The following is a 22,462-nucleotide window of genomic DNA, read 5'->3' on the forward strand; positions in this document are numbered from 1 at the left end:
ATCAAAGCAACAACTCAGCTATCAATCAACTATATTATAATCCCGGCCATGCCAATTTCTCGCCGGCGAGACTTGGAAGTGGCGGAAATAATATTTGTTCATCGAAGAGTCAGTCAGCATAGTAAGGCCAACAATTTATGCTGCATTTTTATATTGTCCGACTGCTTAAAGTTGTAGAAACACCTACTTTACTGAAATCCGTAATAGGTGGAGAGAAGATGTCTGATCAGGGTAAGATTCTCCCTTTCAAGGGTATAGCACGTAGGGTAAGACTCCCTGCTTTTGCAAGGATAATACTCTAGACGCTGCCAAGATTAAAGGGAAGATTGTGGTCATGCGCACGGTCGCACGTGTGCGGCGTCGCGGCGATCGCCCATCACCCTTATCATGTGTAGTATGTCTATCATAGCAAATATGGGAAGACAAAAAATTATTGTCTCTTATCAGTGAAAAAATGGAATGGGAGTCGCCACTTAGTTTTTGGTTAATAGGAACCCTAATTGGTCTCAAAGATCAAGTACGGAGACTGATCGTGTAAAGAAAAGGTATTAGCACCCCAAATACGCATTACCTAAAGTGAGCTACATTGTTTTATTGTCTGATAAAAATTTAAGGTCTTGTCATGTTTTTTAATTGTTGATCTATCTATAGTTCAAGAAAAACTCTCATCAATAAGAGGTTCTTATCTTATGGAGTAAAATCTAACATTTCTAACGTCTATAAAAGAAATACCTTTTTAATATCAAGAATACATTTTACGTATAAATTCGTAATCCTGGACATTAAAAGAAAAAAAAATTATTTTTTTAATTTTTTTGAAATATTGGCCTAGTTCTCATGGCTTTTAATAAATTGGTTATTAAAGCAAAAAATGCATGATAAAACATGTTTTTGGATTATTATTTTTTTGAAAAATACGATATGATTTTTTTTTTGGCTTTGAGAGACTTGGCTGTATGCACGAAACAAAAAAAATCTTTTTTTTATGAAAACTGAGTATTTTAATACCAGATTTGTATCTTTACGATATAAAAATAAAGACCGATATTTATCAAAATGGCTACGCAAGAAAATCACAGATTTTTCAAAATGATTTTTGAATATATTTTTTCTGGGTTGGGCCCACTCATTTTGAGCTGGGCCGGACCCGGACCAAAAAAGGAAAAATTGGGCCTATCAGCTACAGGGCTGGACTCAGCCCAGCCGCGTGGGCTGGGTTGATGTTCCAGCCCGACAGAACAAAAGGGCTGGTTACTGTGCACATCACAGTAACTTCCTAATTAAACTTCATTTGCGGCAGAACGTGAATTGCTCACGTTCTGCATGCAAATGAAGGTGAACAAATAAAGCGGCAGGGGAGGGGGAAAGTTACCTGGAGTGGAGGCGCTCTAAGAGCTGGGCTGGTGGCGGCTTGTAGCTAGGGTGGCGGTGGCTGGGAACCCCGGTGTTGCTGCTGCAGTGGCGGACGGTGGCTGCTGCAAGGGGCTGCTTCTTCTTCTTCCTGCTGCCTCTGCCCCTCTCCTGTGTTTTTTTTCGTTATCTTCTCGTTTTCTCCTCTGTCTCTTCTCTTCTTTCTTTTTGTTTCTGCTGTTTTCGTTCCTTTTCTCTTCCCCTTTCTCTCTCGAAAAATCTCTGTCTCTCTCTTTCGGTTTCTTTCCTTTTCTTTTTCTTCCGCTGATCACCCCCTCCGTCTGTCTCTGTTTTTGTTTTTTCTTCCGTTTCTCACGGTGCAGGTGCTGTTATCGACGACTGGGAGGACGGTGGCAACTGGCGGGGGCTCTGGTGGTTGTGGCAGGAGGCCACGGTGGAGAGAGAAACAGAGAGAGGAGCAGCTGCTGGGAACTCGGAAAAAGATGATTTTTTCTTAAATTTGGACCCCCCTTCCTCCCTCTCTAGAACATGAAGATAAAATATATCTATGGGAGGTGGAAGAGGGACATTTTGTCTCTTCTGGTGTAAAATATTAGCCCTTGGTTCGACCCGAAAGCATCCCAGCCATCGACTCAAAGTAGCAATGATGAACTGTCAGTTTTGTGCAGGGAAATGGCTGGTCGGGTTGGCCACTTTGGGGCCGTGTCACTGCCTATGCAGCCTTGATAAGCCCGAATGGCTTATACTATCGTGTAGTCAGGTATCACAGAATCGTTTGCGTGTATGTTTCATCCAATTTGGTGAAGAAGCGAGGCACCAAATGCCTTGGGAAGTTGGCCACCCAACCAGCCTAGCTGGAGAAGGAGATGAACAATATCTTTCGATTTGGTGCTTCAATTTGTGATTTATTTCTATCTACACCCCTGATTGGTTTCAAACTTTTAATTTTGTTCAATTTTACCCACAAAGAACTTCAATTTAAACCCCAGATTTCGGCGCATTTACCCTTTTGGTCATTGGTTTCGGATTTATGCAATTTGACCCTTAATTGATCAATAAACTTTTAATTTCTTCAATTTGACCCTTGATTTGGATAATTTCAGTCCCTTTATTTACGTGTCTTTTCCAATTTGGTCCTTGGTTTTGGATTTCCTCAATCAAGTCTCTAATTGGCCATCAAACTTCAATATTTATGCAATTAAGCCCCTGATTTGACCAAATCAACTCTAAAAAATTCTACTTCCTAAAACTTTAATTTCTTCCAATTAAAGCTCAAATTAACTTAAAAAATCATTTTTTCTTGTAATCAACCCTCCATAAATTCAATGAAACCTTCAATAAAATTTAATTGAATTCATGAACATCTAATTTTATACTCTTCTTTCTCAAATCAAATTTCTTTATCAATAGGGCTCTTACCGGTCAATGATATATTGTCAAATTTCAATCTTTATATTTTTGAACCTTCTCAACCAATTTATGACTATTTTCTGAGCGCTTTGACATCTTCTTTTCACTGCTATATTTTTTCGATATATTTTTTTGATTGATTTTTTTTTTGTATTTATATATATATATATATATATATATTGTATTTTGTATTTTTTTTATATAGGGATCCAAAAATGACTTACAACAAGCACAACTGAGATTCTTACTGATATTCGAAGACAAAAGGCTGTAGGAGTAAAACTAGGTGGAAGTGTAGGAATGGTAGTGATTGAGCCAACTGTCAAGGATGATAGCTTTCAATTTGTAATTCAGGCTCAATAATCGGTGAAGAAGCAGCACAACAGCTTCAGGCATATACGCGCAGACACAAAAGTGATCAGTCTTTTAGGTTGTTGCCTAAAGAATTCATGACTGAAGGAAAGAAAAATAAACAAAAAGAAAGCCTCAAGGTGACATTACTGAAATGAAAACTACTAAACACTTCTCTGACTACAGGAAACCAATAGCAAGAATTGCTCCAACAGGCAAATGTTTTGAACCCAAAATCTGCACAAGAAGCCAAGGACCAAATGCTATTACTCGGACACTATCAAGTTAATCTATAAAACATGTGTGTAGTTCTTGAAGTTGATGACAGAACAAGGTAGAAAAGAAAGAAATGAAATGTTTAAAGTGTGATTTGGTCTACCAATTCGAATTCTAATAGCAATCTGCAGCAAGATATTACAGCACCTTGTCTGAATATTTTGGCAGCTTGGTCCCCGGTATCAACTGCACTGGTGGGCGATCCATCAATTACAACATAATCTCTGGAACCTCGATGTCCTGCCCGCATCTTTCAGCAGTTGCAGCAATCTTGAAATCTTACAGAAAATATTGGATTCCTGCAGCAATAATGACAAACAGATCAGATGTTTCAACTAATTTCAACACTGAAAAGTCATCAGAAAAAAATGTCTATTCATTGACATAAAAAATTGCACATCTTTCTCAATGTCTTGTTACAGCCATAATTAATCATTCAAACCATTCTTTCTTTCTTAAACCCTAATTAATTATTACCAAATCCTACATGTGCATATAATCACATTGTTAATCACGTGCCCCCACACCTCACCCTTCCCTACCCTGAAGAGGCAGGCTTATCCTAGACCCTCTCCATTAACTCACGTGCCAAACTCATGGCAACCTCTACTATACGACCCCACCAACCACGGGAAATATCATATCCCTCCAATCCATTTCACCTACTGAGTGCAACTCGATCGAATAAACTACGTACCCTAGGTGCCGTTGGATATGCTTTGCCAAACTCTCCTCCCTGGTCGTATCATATCCTCTCCCATATCTCAAAACAATTTTTGAAGATGAAAAAAGGTACCAACCCCAATATTTTACTTACACTTCCACCGAATATCCCCAGGAAAATTCCTTCTTCAAAACTAATTTATCTTATCTTCTTAATAAATTATCTCTTCCTTTTCTCTTTATAAACCTTATCACATGTTCCTTCTTCCTCCTCCTCCTCCATGTTCCCAGCTGTCTTAAATCTTAAATTTATGCTTAGCTTCTCAAACCCTACATTAATTCTTCTTCTTCTTCTTCTTCTTCTTCTTCTTATGTAAATAATACTACAAATACTTCTTGAAAAACCTAAAGGGTAAAACCCTTTTAAAACAAAAATAAATAATATTGAAAAACATGTCAGGTTTTGCAAGGGCGAAACGAGTTACTGACCCCCTCGACGATAAAGCTAAAGCTCGACTCATTGGCTGTCAACTCAGTTGCTTTAGTAGCGGGAGTGAGCACTCAGCTGATCATGACGACTCACCTTGCCTGTCTGACCTCGTTCACGGCTTTCTTGAAGAGGAAGACTCCGGTTTTGCTCACGCGTCAACTAATGGTCACGGATCAGATTCAGAACGTGTCGACTTAGTCGCCGACTGTACTGACTTCGTCGTAGACATGATCAGATCAAGCAGTAACGATAATTTATTGTTCGCTCATGTTTCGAAAGCGATGGAGGAGTTTTCGTGTTTGAGAAATCATCAAAGACCTGTTTTGCGGCGCAAAGTGATGTTGTTTTTGAGAGAATTAGGTCACAATGCAGCGATCTGCAAGACTAAATGGGAGTCCTCTGGTGGCGGCTTGACCGCCGGCAGCTACGAGTTTATCGACGTGGTGGTGCAATCGAAATCCTCCGCATTGCAGAACCGTTACGTAGTGGATCTCGATTTCGCTTCTCAATTCGAGATCGCGAGGCCTACAAGCCAGTACTTGAAGCTTCTGCACCATCTTCCTCGTGTTTTCGTAGGCAAAAGTGAGGATTTGAAGACGATCGTGAGGAGCATAAGTGACGCCGCTAAGAGATCTTTGAAGAGCAGAGAACTCTCCTTGCCTCCTTGGAGAAAAAACCGTTACATGCAAAACAAGTGGTTCGGTCCGTACCTCCGGACTGTCAATCCCCTACCTACGAACTCCTTCACACCGCCACCGTCAGTCAACGTTGTGAAATGCAGGCGCGTAGGCTTCGAAGACGCCGTCAACGGCCGTTTGTTTGTTCGTACGTGATGATTTTGGTTGAAGAGGATTTTTTAGAAAGAGAATAATAATTATTTCTAATAATAATAATATGCCAATTTTGAACATTTTTATGCGGTTTTTTAACTTAATTTTTATTTTAAATCTTGGATATAGCAAAAATACCGTAATTCATGTGAAAATATTTTCTTAATATCGTAATTAGATGAGATTTATGTATCGGCTTTTTATAATACATTTTCAAAGGTGAATACTTCTTAAAAAAATTATTAGATGATTTTAATACTTAGAATGTTAATAATATTGGCAAAAATATTTAAATAATTACTAATTTGATATTTATGAAAATTATTTTAAATAACACCCTCACAATTATATTATTTTAAATTTAATACTAATTTAAAGGCAAACTTATAATTTGTTTGATAGTTGTATAATAGTTGTTTCTCAAAATATTTTTTAGTTAAAAATATATTGAAATAATTTTTTTATTAGATTTAATTTTGATACCAATAAAATTAAAAATATCTAAAAAAAATTAATATAAAATAAAAAAATAAAAATTATATATATATTTTTAAATTCTTTCATAGCACAAAACAAACCGGATAATAGAAGATTGATAACGCGGCAAATGCACGCTGTCTTTGTCGCGGCGAGGAGTTGGTTTTTTTATTTAAAAAGAAAGATTTATCACGTGCAAACAGGAAGGTTTGTCTGGTAACCTCAGGAGCAAGAAAAAGAGTAATCCTGGCCGTTAGAATATCATAAGGGCCGGAATGAAGATATCCAACGGTGAGTGGAATGGACCTGATAGAATATGGATAAGGATGAGGTGGCAGCGTGATGTGATGGGGATTTGGATATCAGTTCTGATGGTGACATTTTATTGTGATGAGAGATAGCTGGCGATTAATGAGTGGGTACAGGTGGCGTGTAGGAGTGAAAGTTGATGGACGAGGGGGGAACAGAACAGAAATGAAAAGGAGTTGACGAGTTTGGATAAGGTTTTTTATCGCCATGGCTAAAGATTGACAGGGGCTCAAAGAATCAGCCAAGTGGGGGGCACCGATGAAAGAAAAAAGCTATGTGTTGTGGCGTTCTGTGCTTAACTCTTCGCCGTCCATGGCAACAAATTAATGGAAGTTAGCTGATTATAATTTCTGGGACATCAATAACGTCTCTGTCTGCATGATTCTGCAGTGGCAGCAAACATGTTTGCTCGTCGGAGCAGTCAGTTACCATGGCAAGGCCAGGTTAAAGAGTTGCATTTGTATTATTGGACTCTGTTAGAGCTGCAGAAGCACCCACTGAACTCAAATCCATGAAAGATGGAGATGTCTTAGGGTAGAAGACTCCCCTTTTCGCCATAGAATGAAGTAAGTTTTCTAGCTGGGGGGGCTTTCACATGGAGCAAGGATATCCGACTACACATAAAGTTAGAATACATGGTCTGAAAGTGCTCTGGATTGTTAATATATCAATCATCGTGATAATTTCCTTTCAGAGGTTGATTGATTTATCAGTCAACTACCTTTATTGGTTTGCCAAATTATAAATAAAGCTAAAGACGTGGGAAAACACTGTTTTTCTGCACCGATGAGAGCGTTGTGTTTTTTTTTAATCTAATTCTTATAAAATGTATTTATTAGAATAAATAATTTATTTTAATTTATCTTTATATAATTATTGTAATATAAAAAATATTTCAATATTAAATTAATATTAAAAAAATATCTCGTGGTATAATTTATTTTATAAAAAATTTAATTAAATAAAAATAATTGCAAAAGAGATTTGCGGGTTTAAAGTGTTGACTCGAATTATCCCATTCACGAGTTTAGTGGTTTTACCCATCAAATTTAATATTTTTTTTTTATTTTACTCTTATTCAATATTGGATTGATTGAGAAGTGAAATTTATAGTTTATTTTTTCCTATCTTCTATAGGGTTATTACGATCTCAAATAAATATTTTTTTTAGAGTTGATACAAAATTTTAAAAACATCTAATATTATTATAAAACTAAATAAAAATAATTTATAAAAATAACAAAATTATTAAAATCATTAAAGTTCATGATACAGGTTGTAGGATGACTGAGATCAATCCAATCTGGTATTGTCTTATAAAAAAATTATTGTTTTAAAGTTTTTTTAAAAAAATTATGTCATATTTTTACCAATTATCTAAGTTATTTTTTAATTTATTAAATTAAATAATTTATTTTAAATCAAATTCTACCTGATTTAATTTAAAATTCAAGTTGGATAAAGAATCAAAATCTAACTGCTTGTTAAAATTTAATAATTAAAATAAATAAATTTATACTCAACATTTTTTTAAGTTTAGAAAATAGAAAAGAAAAAAGAAGGCTGCCCCGCAAGAGAGCATGACTGAATGTACTCGTATTCTTCTAATTCAAGGAAACTTCCAACAAGAAGATTAAACGTTTCAATCAGAATAATAAGATTGGCAAAATTTTAGCCCTTCTGTAAATTGTCGGCTAATCTCAACATCCATCAAACTCCTTTGGTTAGCTCATTGGACACAACACAGTTGTTTCATGCTTTCAGTTTTGCAGCTCAACTCAGGCCTTCAGTTTTTTTACCTGCAAGAAGGGAACTACGATGTCCAGTGAAGGCATAAATACCAGAATGTGACGAAAAATTGTAATTGAAAGAAATGAATGAATCTATAGGATGCATCATATCTCTCTTTTTTTCTCTCTAAAATAAACAGGGATAACAATTTAATCCGAGATGGCAACCCGACCCGAATGAATATGTGTTTTAAATAATGAGTAAGATATAAATATTGTCAAATTCAATCCAAAACATGCCCGAACCTAACCAAAATATATATTTTTATTATATAAATATATTTGTAGAGTATTTAGCTTTTTTTTTTAATATAACATGATATATACATGTCTTAATATTAACATAAAACATGTATATATAAATAATATTTATCGTTTTATCATTTAATATACATATACATCAAACACATACTATTTTATTTTTTATTAATTAATAAATAATAACAAATAATAAATAATTTATAAATATCTAAATTTCTTACTGGAAATAATAAATAATAAGTACGAAATAAATATCAAGAAATTCAAGAAATTCGGCCGGCGGTGTCATCATCATCCCTGAAAATAACCGTTCAACATTGCAAATACATTACAAATGATGGCCATTCCAAATTTCTATAACCATGGTAAAATTTTTTATTAACAAGAAACAACCATGAACGAGCCCAAAGGCAAATTTAACCGTAATAAACTATTATGTGCAGACATGTAGATATAGATAAGCTCGTATGCACTTGAATGAATTGCATGAATGACAGTAAAGCATAAAGTGATTACTGAATGATGACTGGCCAGCCAAAGTTGATTGCCACATGCTAAGGGACTTTGGTTGCTAGAACAGTAAAACGCACCCGACTTTATGGAGCCACTTGCCCAGTTAATTAGTGTGAGGATCTCTTTTACGCAAAGTGAATCCTAAATCAGCATTCTCTACTTCTCTGCCAATATAATCACCATCGGTGGATGTTCTTTTCAAAATTGATCAAACCATCAGTTTACTTGGACGTGAACAGCAATCACACCACACTCTTACTCTTGAAAGAACATGCTCAAATGAATTCAGCTGTCAAATTCTTCTTCAAAGCCTTTTTACCACAAAGCTGTCACGTAGAGAGTAAACATCACTATGCAACCCTATGTTTCTGTTTTTCTGAAAGTTTATGCAGTGTATAAAGTTAATGTGGCTCCTTGGCCTAGATGATGGTACTGTTGACCTCACGCTGTCAATGGAGGTTACCAACACCCAATATGATGTCACCAATAATCACCACAAGAGCATAAACCCCCCTTAAAGTGATGGAATCGATTTGAATCCCTGACAACAATGTCCCGGCCTTCTAGAATTGATATTAACTTAATAACAGAGTGGCAATCTCCACAGACTCTCAGGTTCTTAACAATTTGGAGAGGAGTCCCAGGAGGAGTGCCAATTAATCCAAAAGCAATGGCAAGCCTCTCACTATGTTGAGAGAGAATAGCCTCCTTGTGTTCCTCATCAACATCCTGAAACACATAGCTAGTATCAGGCTGATAACCAGCACCCTTCAACTGGCAACTCAGCTCTTCAAGTTTTGCATAAATTTGATTAGAAAGCGGGTGAGAAACATCACCAGCCAAAAATGTGTAGGTCTTGTTCTTCACCTCAATCCAGCTGTACCCTGCTACTTTTTTCACTTTCTTCTCCTCCATCAATTTCCTTACTTTGGCTCTTTCTTTCCAGTTTCCTACCGAAGCATACATATTTGTTAGCAGGACATATGAAGCTGGATTTTGTGGCTGCAGAGAAATGAGCTTGTCTGCTGCAAGTTTCCCCACCTCTAGATTACGGTGAATACAGGAAGCAGCCAAGAGAGTTCGCCACACATTTGCACTTGCTGGAAATGGCATCTCATTTATGATTTCCATGGCTTTTACAAGCATTCCAGCCCGGCCATATAGATCAACCATGCAAGAATAGTGCTCCATTCTAGGCTCAATATGGTGATCTTTAACCATTATATCGAAATATCTTTGACCTTCATTTGCGAGTCCAGTATGCGTGCAGGCAGAAATGACTCCGATGAATGTTACACCATCCATCTCCAAGTTTTGCCTCTGCATCTCCTCAAATACTTCAAGAGCTTTCCTTCCATAGCCATGTTGTGCATATCCAGAGATAATAGAATTCCATGACACTAAATCCCTCTCCCTTTGCCTCTTGAAAACTTCAAATGCACTTTCAATGTCCCCTCTCTTTGAATACATGGTAAGAAGAGCACTACTAACACACAGAGCATTATTGAATCTTGATTTAATTGACCAGGCATGGAGCTGTTTCCCTTGTTCTACTCCTGCAGTAGGAGCTGCACATGCGTTAATGATACCAGAGAAGGTATACTCATTCGGTTTAATCTTCTCCTTTGCCATTTGTACAAATATCCTAACAGCACCCTCAGTGTCTCCTATTTGAGCATATCCACAAATCATTGCCGACCATGCCACGATGTCCTTCTCCTCTATTCTTTGGAAAACCTTTGAAGCTTCATCAACATTCCCTCGTTTGACATAAGCATCTAAAAGTGCAGTTCCAACAGAAGGTGACTTGACGTAATTTCTTTTGATGGCTTGTGCGTGCATCTCAAAAGGAGAAACACCAGGTTGAGCCGTAAGTATAGTAGAGTAGGTAAAATCATTTGGTTTAATACCTTCCCTACTCATTTGGCAAAACAGGTTGACAGCTTGTTCTGCCATGCCATTCTGCAAATACCCACTAATCATGGCTGTCCATGACACCACATTTCGAACTTCATCACTCATCACAGAAAATATCTTGAAAGCATTATCCATTTCCCCACACTTGCTGTAAGCAAGCATCAGTGTAGTCCTAATATTCTTATCATATTCAAACCCACTCTTTAAAACCTGACAATGAAGCTGCCTGGAAAAACCCAATTCCTTAATATTACCACACAGCTTAATAACAGGGGCAAAAACCATCTTGGTGAGCTTTACACCCGCAAGTCTCATATGGTAAAACACATCCAAAGTTTCTAAATGGAGCCCATTTGTTACCAGACCAGCAACCATGCTGTTCCAACTAACAGCATTCCTATCTGTCATACTATCAAAAACAGCTCTAGCATCTCTAATCATCCCTGACTTAAAGTACATATTAATCAAAGAATTGCTAGCAAACGTAGCAACCCCGAATCCATTCTTTATCGCCATTGTATGAACTTGAATTCCCGCCTCAACCATCCCTTCATCTGTCAAAGCGCCAATAACAGCCGAAAACGTAAATGGGTTTGGCTTAATCCCCTCCACTAGCATTCGAAGAAACAATTTCAATGTCTCCACATTCAATCCATTTTGTGCATATCCTGTGAGCAATGAGGTCCACGAAACTACATTCCTCGCCCCCATTTCATCAAAAGCTCTCCTCCCTTCTTCAACATTCTCATTCTTCAAATACATATCCAAAAGTGCAGTACCAACACTAACATCCTCCAAAAAACCAGACTTTAAACTATAATTATGCACTTGAATACCAAAGTTTCGATCAAACAAGAACGAACAAGCTTTTAAAACACAAGAAAGAGTTGACCCATCAATAAAAAAACCCGAACGATGAATTCCCACAAAGAGATCGACAACCCCTCTGTTTCTGTTCTCTCGAGAGCATTGAAAAAGCAAGTGATTGTAGTACACAAGGTCTTGTTGCGGACTTTTACAGAACACGGGGTGTGCTTCTGACAAATTTGGAGGTTTAGAGCCTGAATGGGGTTTCAAGGCAACACTATGGGTTTGTAGCAGAGGCTGGTGAGTGTGGAGTTGCAGATTGAAGCGGGATCTGAGAGTTTTTGAGGTCTGCTTTATCTGAGGTTTTGTAAGGGTCTTGAAAGTCATGTTTTCATGTCTTCAGAATGACAAGGTGTGACATCTCTGGTTTTATGCTCGAGGAAAAATATTCTGCCAAGTTAGATCTTGGGAAACTACAAGGACACCCTCTACCTATCAGGGGTGATTCAATTAGGTGTCTCCCTTACTAATTGATCAGTTTTAAATCTATATGAACTCAAATTGACAAAAAATAATTATGATCTCAAATAGAATTTTGACAGAATAAATAAACTTAATATATTGTTATCTTAATATAAAGGCATTAATTTACTTGTCATCTGGCAATAACAAACAAAAGAAAGATAACATACACTAAAAAAACATAGAAATTATGAAACAAAAAGTTTACTAGATTAAAATTGTTTAAAAGGAAGAGATTTTATTCATGATTTTTTAAAAATATTTTAAACTATTCTTTTTATTTTAAGATTTTAAAAACCTAAAAACTATTCCTTTGGTAATTAAAGTTCATAGGGTAATGTTAAGTTTTGGATGCTAGTTAGGGTTAAAATATAGCTCTAGAAGCATATGGTTTTCATCAGAATTAAAATAAAAATAATATAAAAATATTTAACATGTGTGAAAAGATTCAATTTGTTTTAAGAATATAAATAAAATTAAAAAAAGTAAAATATAAGGATGAAAATGAAATAATTATAAATATATTGAGGCTAAAATGTAGTTTACCCATTAGTTTTGGATGGGTTGTAAGAAATTGAGACAGTATGGTACACCAAGAAAAGGCACAGCAACAGTTTGCAAGAAAAAGGCTAACGCTGAACACAACTTGCAATTTGTAAAGCCCCGTTCTTTCTTTCTGTCCTTTTCAAATCTAAACCCTATTTTTCTATTTTTCCTCTTTACAGTCTTTTTTTTTGCTTTTTCTTTCAATTCTGTACTCTTTAACAGTCGTCTCCCACCCTCCCTCTCTCTCTCTCTGTGCTTCACGCACACTCAAGCAATATTTTGTGCTTTTAAATTTTGACCGTTAGTAGAGAAAAGAAGTTCTTTTCTCGATCTTCTCTCTTTTTAATCTCCTAGGGTTTTATAGGGACTCGGAAATTTCAAGGAAGGTTTCTTGTTCTATCAAGTTCACGTCTTTTCTTGTTGAAACACCCACAATTAGCCTAACAAAGCCTTTTGTTTGTTTATAATGAAGTAGGTGTTCATTTGCGAACTGGGTTTTCTTTCTTTAGTGTAATTGAGGGTTCTAGTATTGAAAAAGTAATGAACTTTGATGCCCTTTTGGCGGGTTTTGAAGAAACAAATTGAAAAGATTGCTTCTTGGGTTAGATAAACACTAATATAAGATGATTGCGGAGAAACCCAGTTGGGTTAGGCATGAAGGAATGCAAATTTTCTCCATTGATATTCAGCCTGGTGGCTATAGGTTTGCTACTGGTGGAGGTGACCACAAGGTATGTTCTTTCTCATCATTAGTGCTCTGTTTTGTTTCCAGGATTAAAGAATAGGAAATTAAATCCTTCTGCTTTGTCATTATTTAGGGTTTCTTAGAAGTGAAATCTTTGGTTAATTGTGCACAATTGCACTAGTTTACTTAGCATGGACTCGTATGGCTTTGTTAATGCAGTTTAAGGTAATGCCTTTATTAAAATTGGCAATATAGTGCAATGCACCTTTCTTTTTCAAATTTCCATTATTTCTGTATGCTTTGGATTTCGTTTGGCTGAATGTGCGCTCTTTCTTCCCTTTTCCTGTAGTTTTTAAATTTTAGGAATTTGTGTCTTTGCTGAATGCAGCTAAACCTGCCTCACAAGTTGCAGTGTGAAAAATCAAATATTTGATGAAAATTTGTCGGTTGTAGTAGTTGCTCTCTCATGGAGCGAAGCTGCAGTTAAGAAATTGGTGATTGTGGGTGAAGAGAAAGAAGTATTTGAAGTATTTGGTTTAGGCCCTGTTTCACATTGCGGTCCAACAAAGTTTTGATTTTTTTTAGCTTCAAATTAATTTTTTTAGTATTTTTGGATCGATTTGATCATGCTGATGTTAAAAATGAATTTTAAAAAATAATAAAAAAACATTATTTTGATGCAATGCATTTCCAAGTGAAAAGTATTTTGAAAAGCAATCTCTACAACACTTTCAAACAGGCTTTTAGTATGAATTTAGTTTCTAGCTAGCCTTTAAAGGAAATTTTCATGCTTCAATTTCTGTTTTCCTTCTGATTTTCTAAACTTGTTATGATTTTTGAGTCGACGATTTTCAAAGCAATAGAAAAAACTTGTTATGCCATTTCATTTCTGCTTTCAACTTTGTGTATGATTTCCATGGTTTACTCTGTTGAGTGACATTATGTTATTGAAACAACTGACTGCTTTTATATATACGATAAAGTACATGATGAGACATTAGTAGATGCTAGATGCCTTGAATCTAGATATTTCATTAAGTTGTTGCATCTCGGTATAGAGCATGAGTGTGGTAAGTAGGGGAATAGGAAATCAGAGTTGTTATTTTTTTTATTAACTTTAAGGCTTTAATCAATATAGCAATGTGTTTAGTGATTTAACTCATGGTAACTAATATTTATTGTTTTCGAGTCGCCTACTTACCATGATAAAAAGTTTTTATTCTTATGGATTTTGGTAATTTCTGGAGCTCTAAATGTGAGTTCGTTGAGTAGCTGTTATGAAGTGCAACCCATAATTTTTCACAGTAATATGTCAACTTGGTAGTGGTAAAAGAGTGTTATTAGTAGCAATATTCTGTTCATTTTTCATGGAACTCCATGTTCTTGCTTTCACAATTTAATTCATGGGTTTTGGTAAATTGTAATGCATTTTTATTGATTAATAAGAAATTGGTTTCTAACCTAAATACATCATCGAGGAGGCATTTGTTTTTGAAAAAGTGGCTGCTTAACATTGCTTCACCTTCTTTGATGTGCCCTGATGTGGCACTGCATATGATTATGACCAAAGATTCCCATCTAAAGGGGATGTTCCTGTGAATCAGTTCTTATAGTCATTTGTCACTCATGTCAAATTTTGTCAGGTAATTTCTATAAGTACTTAATTATGACATCTACCTTTCCCACTAATTATATGCAGGTTCGGATATGGAACATGAATTCTGTTAGCCGGGACCTGGAAATTAACGAACCAACACAAAGGCTGCTTGCAACTCTCCGCGACCACTTCGGGTCTGTCAATTGTGTTAGGTGGGCTAAGCATGGTCGGTATGTTGCATCAGGGTCAGATGATCAAGTTATTTTAGTTCATGAACGGAAGCCTGGTTCAGGAACCACAGAGTTTGGCAGCGGAGAACCTCCTGATGTTGAGAATTGGAAAGTTGCAATGACATTGAGAGGGCATACTGCAGATGTGGTAATGAAATTGCTTTTACTACCGGAAAGTTTGGACACTACATGAAAGTGAAATTATTGACTTGTTATGTTTCTTAATTGAGTTTCATGCTACCTTTTTTAGAAAAATAAATTGTCTAAACTCACACACTTACTATATGAAGGTGAATTCATCCACTCAGCATATCATTTACATCAGATAGAAACAAGTTCATTTCAATCATGAGGACAGCAAGACATTGGCTCCTGAACACAAAAATACAAACATATACTCAGCGCTACACAAATTGAAATCATTCAGTCATATTGTTTTTGAAATCGAGTTTCTTGCTTTTTTCTTCAAAAAATAAAAATAAAGAAAAAGAAAAAAGAAAAAACTGTCATTTTCCTTCATAAATATTGACTATTGAAAACACACACATACATTTGTGCATGCATAACTATGTGTAAATATATAGATATATTATATTTGACTAGTTTGGATGGCTCTCCCCCTTAAAGCATTAGTGTGCTTCCATGTGCTAGGATACACAAATGAAAAAGAATAAATGGTGATTAAATTTATCAATTTTATGTGATTAAATTCTCTTCTTAATTTGTGAGTGTAATTTCTCATGGTCTCACTGGGTGCCTTTTAACCAGGAAGTTTTTTTTTCATGCCTAAAGTAGGTGGATCTTAATTGGTCCCCAGATGACTCCATATTGGCTAGCGGGAGTTTGGACAACACCATCCATGTCTGGAATATGAGCAATGGCATTTGCACTGCTGTTCTCAGAGGTCACTCTAGCCTAGTTAAAGGAGTTACTTGGGATCCCATTGGCTCTTTCATAGCAAGTCAATCTGATGACAAGACGGTTATTATATGGCGGACAAGTGACTGGAGTCTGGCTCACAGAACAGATGGCCACTGGACTAAATCAGTAAGTTATTTTCCTAGTGGTGGATTTTCTTTATTCCATCTTTCCTATTTACTAACCTTAGTGTGTTATTTTCAGCTTGGATCTACGTTTTTCAGGCGCCTAGGATGGTCCCCCTGTGGTCATTTTATAACTACGACTCATGGTTTCCAGAAGCCAAGGCATTCTGCACCTGTTCTCGAGAGAGGGGAATGGGTTGCCACATTTGATTTCCTAGGACACAATGCCCCCATTATTGTGGTGAAGTTTAACCATTCAATGTTTAGAAGGAATTTTGCCAATGCCCAGGAAGTGAAAGCTGCACAAGTTGGGTGGACTAATGGGGCCTCAAAGATTGGAGGGAAAGAATCACAGCCGTACAATGTTATTGCAATTGGGAGTCAAGATCGCACTATAACTGTATGGACTACTGCAAGTCCGCGTCCTCTTTTTGTGGCCAAGCACTTCTTTACTCAAAGTGTTGTAGATTTATCCTGGTAAACATGATATTTCCAGAAAAGATATCATCATATTGTTATAGATCTGTTTTCCCTATTGTAGTGATTCTAGCTCCTGTATTCCATTTTTGTGGTTCTTCCTTCGTCTACTTGATCTTTCTTCTTTTCTAACAGGAGTCCTGATGGGTATTCACTTTTTGCATGTTCCTTGGATGGTTCAGTGGCTACTTTCCATTTTGATGCTAAAGAACTTGGACACAGGCTAAGCGATATTGAACTTGATGAGTTAAAAAGAAGTCGTTATGGTGATGTCAGAGGTCGACAGGCAAACCTAGCAGAGAGTGCTGCACAGTTATTGCTCGAAGCATCAGCCAAAGAAACAACAAACAAAAAAGTGGCATTGGATATTCAGCAAAGTCAGATATCTGTAAAACCTTCTGTTGACTTGGGGGTCATTGCAAAGACTTCTGAGCCTCAAGTTGACGGTGGCAAGAATAATGGGGGAGCCACTGGTGATGGATTGAATAAAGTGCCAACTCCTGCCCAGATTTCTAGTCCAGTAAAACAAAGAGAATACAGACGTGCTGATGGTAGAAAGAGGATCATTCCAGAAGCTGTAGGAGTGCCTAATCAACCAGAAACAATGACTGGTGGGGCCCAGTCTCAATCTCTTGATTTCCCTCGTGTGTCATCTGATCACAGAAAGGTTGAAAATGGAATAGGTTCTGTTGATGGTGGCTTGCGAGAGAGTTCTATCAGGGGAACACTCGTCAGAAGCTCTGATTTAAAAGAGCGCTCTGTTGTCGCTGCAAGGGCTACCGTTACTGAGAGCCTTGTTATTGAGAAGGTTCCAGGTTCTGCAGGAAGGGATGGAAGCATCAATGTGGAACCGTCTGGGAGTGTGAAGGCGTCCAGTTCCTCTAGTTCTTGTAGCACCCCTCTCTCAATCAGGGTATTTGATAAGAAAATAGGAGAAGATGCCATACCAATATCCTTGGAAGCTTGTCCTAGAGAACATGTAGTAAATGACATTGTTGGGGTGGGCAATACATGTATGATGAAAGAAACAGAAATTGTTTGCACAAGAGGGGCTGAAACTCTCTGGTCTGATAGGATCTCAGGAAAAGTTACTGTTTTAGCTGGAAATGCAAACTTCTGGGCAGTTGGTTGTGAAGATGGATGCCTACAGGTAATTGAACCTCGTCCTTTGCAAATGGCCCAAAACTGTTTTTTTCTTCAACTGTTTTAAGTTTTGAATTGTTCTGAACATTGCATTATAACAAAGATTTGTTCTCTTGTCCAGAGAATGAAAAGGATTTAAGTAGCATAAATTTTTAATCACAAGAAGAATGATTCTGTGGATTTCAGGTGATCATTGGAGCGTTTTAAGATTGCTGGTTGGTTTAAAACATATTTTTTTATACTCAAGTATGTGTCAGGAATCTTCTTAATCAACTGTACTGCTAACCTGTTTGTTTAACAAACCCAACATCTATGGATTTTTCAAATTAACTGAGAAGGAACTGCTGATTTTCGAATAAGTTTTTTAATTAGATGATCAAATGGTTAGAACTCGTATGTGAAGGTAATGCAGCCACAATTAAAGAATTTAGTCCCTAAACTTGCCCATCTCAATAGTGGAAACTCTGTAGCCAGATTAGGGATATTGACCACACTGAGAGAATTGGATTGTGGTCTTGTGAATTCAGATTTGGGGGACCTGAATTCAAATTCACTATTCTGATGCAATATGTTGTGACAGTCTTGGGTGTGAAACACAACAGTTTGAGAGTTCTGATTGATCAGGATGGTCTTGCCTATTCACTACAGATTATGGAAGTTCTGAATATCTACCTTCTAGTGGACGTCATAAGCTGTAAATTTTATTTTCTTAATTTTTGTTTGCCCTTAAGACTGGTAATCCGATCTCTTGCACATTCTTTTTATGAAAAATAAACCAGTAATGAAACACTTGAGGTTGATGCTTCAACTCATATTTCATGAAAATCACAAGGGGTGTGGTGGATTCTTGACATCCTAGTTGTAGATGTAGTTCCTTTTTTGGTAGTTATGTTTCATATCATGTTAGGTCTTTTTATATCATGTTAGGTTTCTTTAAGCTGATCAAAACTTATAGTATAAATGTTCTGGTTGTGTTTGAGAAGGTTTACACAAAGTGTGGGAGACGTGCCATGCCAACCATGATGATGGGATCTGCAGCAACTTTTATTGATTGTGATGAGTGCTGGAAGTTGTTGCTGGTCACAAGGAAGGGATCTTTGTATGTATGGGATTTGTTTAGTCGTAGTTGTCTCCTTCAGGATTCTTTGGCATCTCTAATTACCTCAGACCCAAACTCTGTAAAAGGTTAGATATTTTGTAATAACGTAATACTTGAGCACAATTCAGAGCAGATACTGCTCTTAAGTCTTTTTGGAGCATTTTACAGCCCGCGGGGTGTCAATTTTGTGTGTACTTCTAATTGGATGCTTTATTGTGTTCTCCTTTCTCTTTCAGGGACAATCAAAGTTATATCTGTGAAGTTATCAAAATCTGGTTCTCCTCTTGTTGTTTTGGCCACACGTCATGCCTTCCTCTTTGACATGAGTCTTATGTGTTGGCTAAGAGTGGCAGATGATTGCTTCCCTGCATCAAATTTTGCTGGCTCCTGGAACTTGGGTTCGATTCAGAGTGGTGAGCTAGCTGCATTGCAGGTGGATGTCAGGAAGTTTTTGGCCAGAAAACCATGTGGGAGCAGGTATTCATCCATATCTACAATGTTTATTTTATTATCTGAATTTTTAATTGAATTAGATTTCTTTAAATATGTTAACTAGAAAGATTGCTCTAAAGCCTCTGTAACACTTTTTGCTAGCTTGCTGCTGAATTTGTTTGACAAGGAAAAAAGGGTAAATCACAATTCCCCGAAGTACTATAAAATCACAAGCCAACTTAAAAATTTGAATATTGATAGAAACCCAATTTTATACCTAAAAGCACCCTTGTATTTTTTTTTAAAAAAAATATTACAGCAAGAATACTAAAAAAACCTCAAGCCAAAATTGACTTAATTAAATAGTGAAATAAATACTATTTATTTATCTACTAAAAATAATCATTTCAATTTTTTTTTTATTTCCTTTCTCTAACTTTTGGAGGTTTTTTTAATCAACTATCTTTATTTAAATAGTAATTATGGACATTTTGGGTACAAAAGGGAGTTTATGCAATACTTTCTTGAACACGGAGAGGGTTTTCTAACTTTTAAGTGGTCCATGATATCTGAGGATTATTGTAATTTACCAAGAAAAAACAATGAACAAAAGGAGACAAAAATAAATGGCAACTACTCCAGCTATCTTGACATTCCTAATTTCTTGAATTTCTGAGGATTTCATTTAATTTCCTTGATTAGTTGCCAAATCTCCAACTAATCAGCACAACATTTCAATTGTTTAATGTTACTTCTGGAGTTCATATTTTATGATTTATGCATCTAGCTTCTATTGCTTCACATGTGGTGGTTCTGTTTTCAGAGTGACGGATGATGGAGTGCAGACACGTGCTCATTTGGAGGCTCAGTTGGAATCCTCTTTAGCTTTAAAGTCCCCTAATGAATATCGCCAGTGCCTTCTATCTTACATTCGCTTCCTTGCAAGGTGTTCTTTTTGTAGTAGACTTATTATTTGTTTATTTTCCCCTGATGTTTATGAATGACAGTTGCTACATATGGGGCCTTTCTCATGGTTGTATCTATCCATTCAATTCACATGAGTGTAACTTTGGTTGCAGAGAAGCAGATGAATCTCGTTTACGAGAAGTCTGTGAGAGTTTTCTTGGACCTCCTACTGGGATGGCTGAATCCACATCTTCAGATGCAAAAACTGTGTCTTGGGATCCTTGTGTGCTTGTAAGGCTTTCTGTATTCCATTTTCAGTGCCCGATCCCATATTTTTCTCTGCATGTTGTTTTCTGTGATGGGTTTTTTACAGTATGTCTCTTACTGGTATGCTTTATGTAGGATTACATGCTGTGCATTGTACGTTCAGATTCAGTTGCTTTTAAAATCACAACTCCTCATCTGCTTTTATATATGTATGGAAACTTAATGCTTCAGTCCGAATTTAGGGAATTTTTTTTCTCTAAAAGCCTGCATCACAAAAATCCTTTTGGGGCATTTTTCCATAGTTTATTTCCTTTTATTACTTATTTTGTTTTTCTTGGTATTGTTTTTGTAAGTGCTAGTCTGATCTCTGCAGGGAATGAGAAAGCATAAACTCTTAAGAGAAGATATTCTTCCGGCAATGGCATCAAATAGAAAAGTCCAACGTTTGCTAAATGAGTTCATGGACCTCTTATCTGAATATGAGAGTGCAGAAACTAACCTTGAACAAAAAACTCCCATGCTACCAACTACATCTCAACAAGCAACGAGTCAAATGGATTGTGATCCACCTGTAACAGAGCAAATGGACACGACCCCACAAGCAATAGATCATACAAACTCTGCCCAGCCAGAAAAAGATCACGAGGACCCTACCCCCATTATAACTGATGAAGCTGACTGCACTCTGCTGGCAAATGATCAAGTAGATACATGCCCGATGGTAACAGATCAAGTTATTCCGGATTCTCTTGACAGAGATGCTGGTTCTTGAATTCTGCTTCTAACCAATAGGATTAATGTTAAAAACACTAGCAGACTGACACATGGTGTTGCATAAGTGGATATAGGTACATATATAGCTCATAATTCATTTTGGCATCCACATATTGGTCAAAAGAAGACAAACTTACATGGTATTAGAGAAGAAAAAGCTCCCTCGTTTTATTGATTTCGCTGGTGCATCTCTTAGCTCTTCTTTTATGCTGCACCTGAGTATGTATCAAAAAATCACATATTCAGTTAGCTAACCTTGTTTTTTGTTTTTTTTTTTTTTTGGGGTGGGGGGGGTGATCCTTGTAGTTTCTGAAATCAATTTTCTTATTCCATGTACAAGTACAGGCATAATGTTGATTAGATCTTCATTTAGAAACTCCCGTCTCTCGGATTGCAAAGATAGGTTCTCTTGTTTTCAGCTTGTATATCTGCTTTCTTTATTTTTGTTTGTATTTTCAGCTCAGTTTTGCTTATTTGGCTTGCTAGCTCTAGATCCCACAGGTAGTTCTTGTCCCCTCCCTTTGGTACTTTTTTCTTTCACGTTTAATTTCCATCATGAGATCAGTGAGTTGACATTAGTAGTGCGTTTGGAACATGACCTGGGGTTCGCATTCATGGCCCCTGCCACTGTTTTAGCCCCTGCATTGAGTCTAACATTGGCGGTGGAGGTATAGTCAAGTAGGTACCTGAGGGATGCATCACTCAAGCAACTCATCCAAAATTTCCTTTCTTTACGGGCTGGATCTTAAATAGGTCGTGTGATGGGAGTTAATGTTTTCTGCACGAAAACACCATTAACTTAATCCCTCTTATATTTTGAGCTTCGAAGGGCGCCTATTTTTAATTATATCGAATTAAACTCTTATACCCGAAACATGTAAATGGCTGTGTTTGTGCATTTTATAGTTTTCAGAGTGATGGTATTTTCGAATTCAGTTTTTGAATGTTAAGATTAAATTATTTTCTTATGATCTCTCTAGAAATTTGAACTCATTTTATCCATGAAGTTACCAGGTTAGGCGGCTAATGATTTGAAATTACCTAGCTTCCTACCCATGGACTTGCTAACTTACAGATTGGAAAAAATAAATCAGACACGCCAACCTAACAATGCAATGACAAGAGTTCATGCAATAAAGTCATCCATAAGTTTCTGATGATGAAAAGAAACTGGACTGTTGAGTTTGCTTTTACCATTTGTCAATGATATCTTATACATGAAGAAGCTGACTCTGATAAGCTGGATCCTGTTCTTGCAGACATGAGCTTAACCTGC

At 36.6% G+C, this 22,462-nt stretch overlaps 3 protein-coding genes and 1 long non-coding RNA gene across 7 annotated transcripts; 2 read left to right on the top strand and 2 right to left on the bottom strand.

The window, feature by feature from the left end:
* Positions 1-3,273: 3,273 nt before the first annotated feature.
* On the bottom strand, positions 3,274-3,837 carry LOC127905169 (uncharacterized). Its single transcript, XR_008058931.1, has 2 exons — positions 3,556-3,837; positions 3,274-3,369 (listed from the first exon to the last, which is right to left on the bottom strand). It is a non-coding gene; the product is annotated as an uncharacterized LOC127905169 (long non-coding RNA).
* Positions 3,838-4,171: 334 nt separating this feature from the next.
* Positions 4,172-6,960, top strand: LOC7470449 (uncharacterized). The gene has a single exon (XM_002305523.4). It carries the CDS (start codon positions 4,525-4,527, stop codon positions 5,392-5,394), a length of 870 nt encoding a protein of 289 aa, XP_002305559.1. The 5' UTR covers positions 4,172-4,524; the 3' UTR covers positions 5,395-6,960.
* A 798-nt stretch (positions 6,961-7,758) lies between these two features.
* Positions 7,759-12,062, bottom strand: LOC7470450 (pentatricopeptide repeat-containing protein At2g27610). 2 transcript variants are annotated; one of them, XM_002306195.4, is made up of 2 exons: positions 8,819-12,062; positions 7,759-7,976 (listed from the first exon to the last, which is right to left on the bottom strand). In XM_002306195.4, the coding sequence occupies exon 1, from the start codon at positions 11,850-11,852 to the stop codon at positions 9,222-9,224; it is 2,631 nt and encodes an 876-aa protein (XP_002306231.3). In that variant the 5' UTR covers positions 11,853-12,062; the 3' UTR covers positions 7,759-7,976; positions 8,819-9,221. The 2 variants fall into 2 exon arrangements, with proteins under 2 accessions (XP_002306231.3, XP_024454775.1); XM_024599007.2 differs by having other exon boundaries at positions 8,745-12,062.
* Positions 12,063-12,597: 535 nt separating this feature from the next.
* On the top strand, positions 12,598-21,604 carry LOC18097952 (protein HIRA). 3 transcript variants are annotated; one of them, XM_006384565.3, is made up of 10 exons: positions 12,598-13,264; positions 14,918-15,193; positions 15,841-16,092; positions 16,168-16,565; positions 16,701-17,715; positions 18,692-18,893; positions 19,044-19,284; positions 20,063-20,185; positions 20,319-20,436; positions 20,786-21,604. In XM_006384565.3, the coding sequence occupies exons 1-10, from the start codon at positions 13,157-13,159 to the stop codon at positions 21,182-21,184; spliced, it is 3,132 nt and encodes a 1,043-aa protein (XP_006384627.2). In that variant the 5' UTR covers positions 12,598-13,156; the 3' UTR covers positions 21,185-21,604. The 3 variants fall into 3 exon arrangements, with proteins under 3 accessions (XP_006384627.2, XP_024455226.1, XP_024455227.1); XM_024599458.2 differs by lacking the exon at positions 12,598-13,264 and having other exon boundaries at positions 15,047-15,193; positions 15,838-16,092; XM_024599459.2 differs by lacking the exon at positions 12,598-13,264 and having other exon boundaries at positions 15,049-15,193; positions 15,814-16,092.
* Positions 21,605-22,462: the final 858 nt, after the last annotated feature.

The sequence above is a fragment of the Populus trichocarpa genome, chromosome 4 (genome assembly GCF_000002775.5).
Source record: "Populus trichocarpa isolate Nisqually-1 chromosome 4, P.trichocarpa_v4.1, whole genome shotgun sequence".
NCBI classification, from domain to species: Eukaryota; Viridiplantae; Streptophyta; class Magnoliopsida; order Malpighiales; family Salicaceae; genus Populus; species Populus trichocarpa.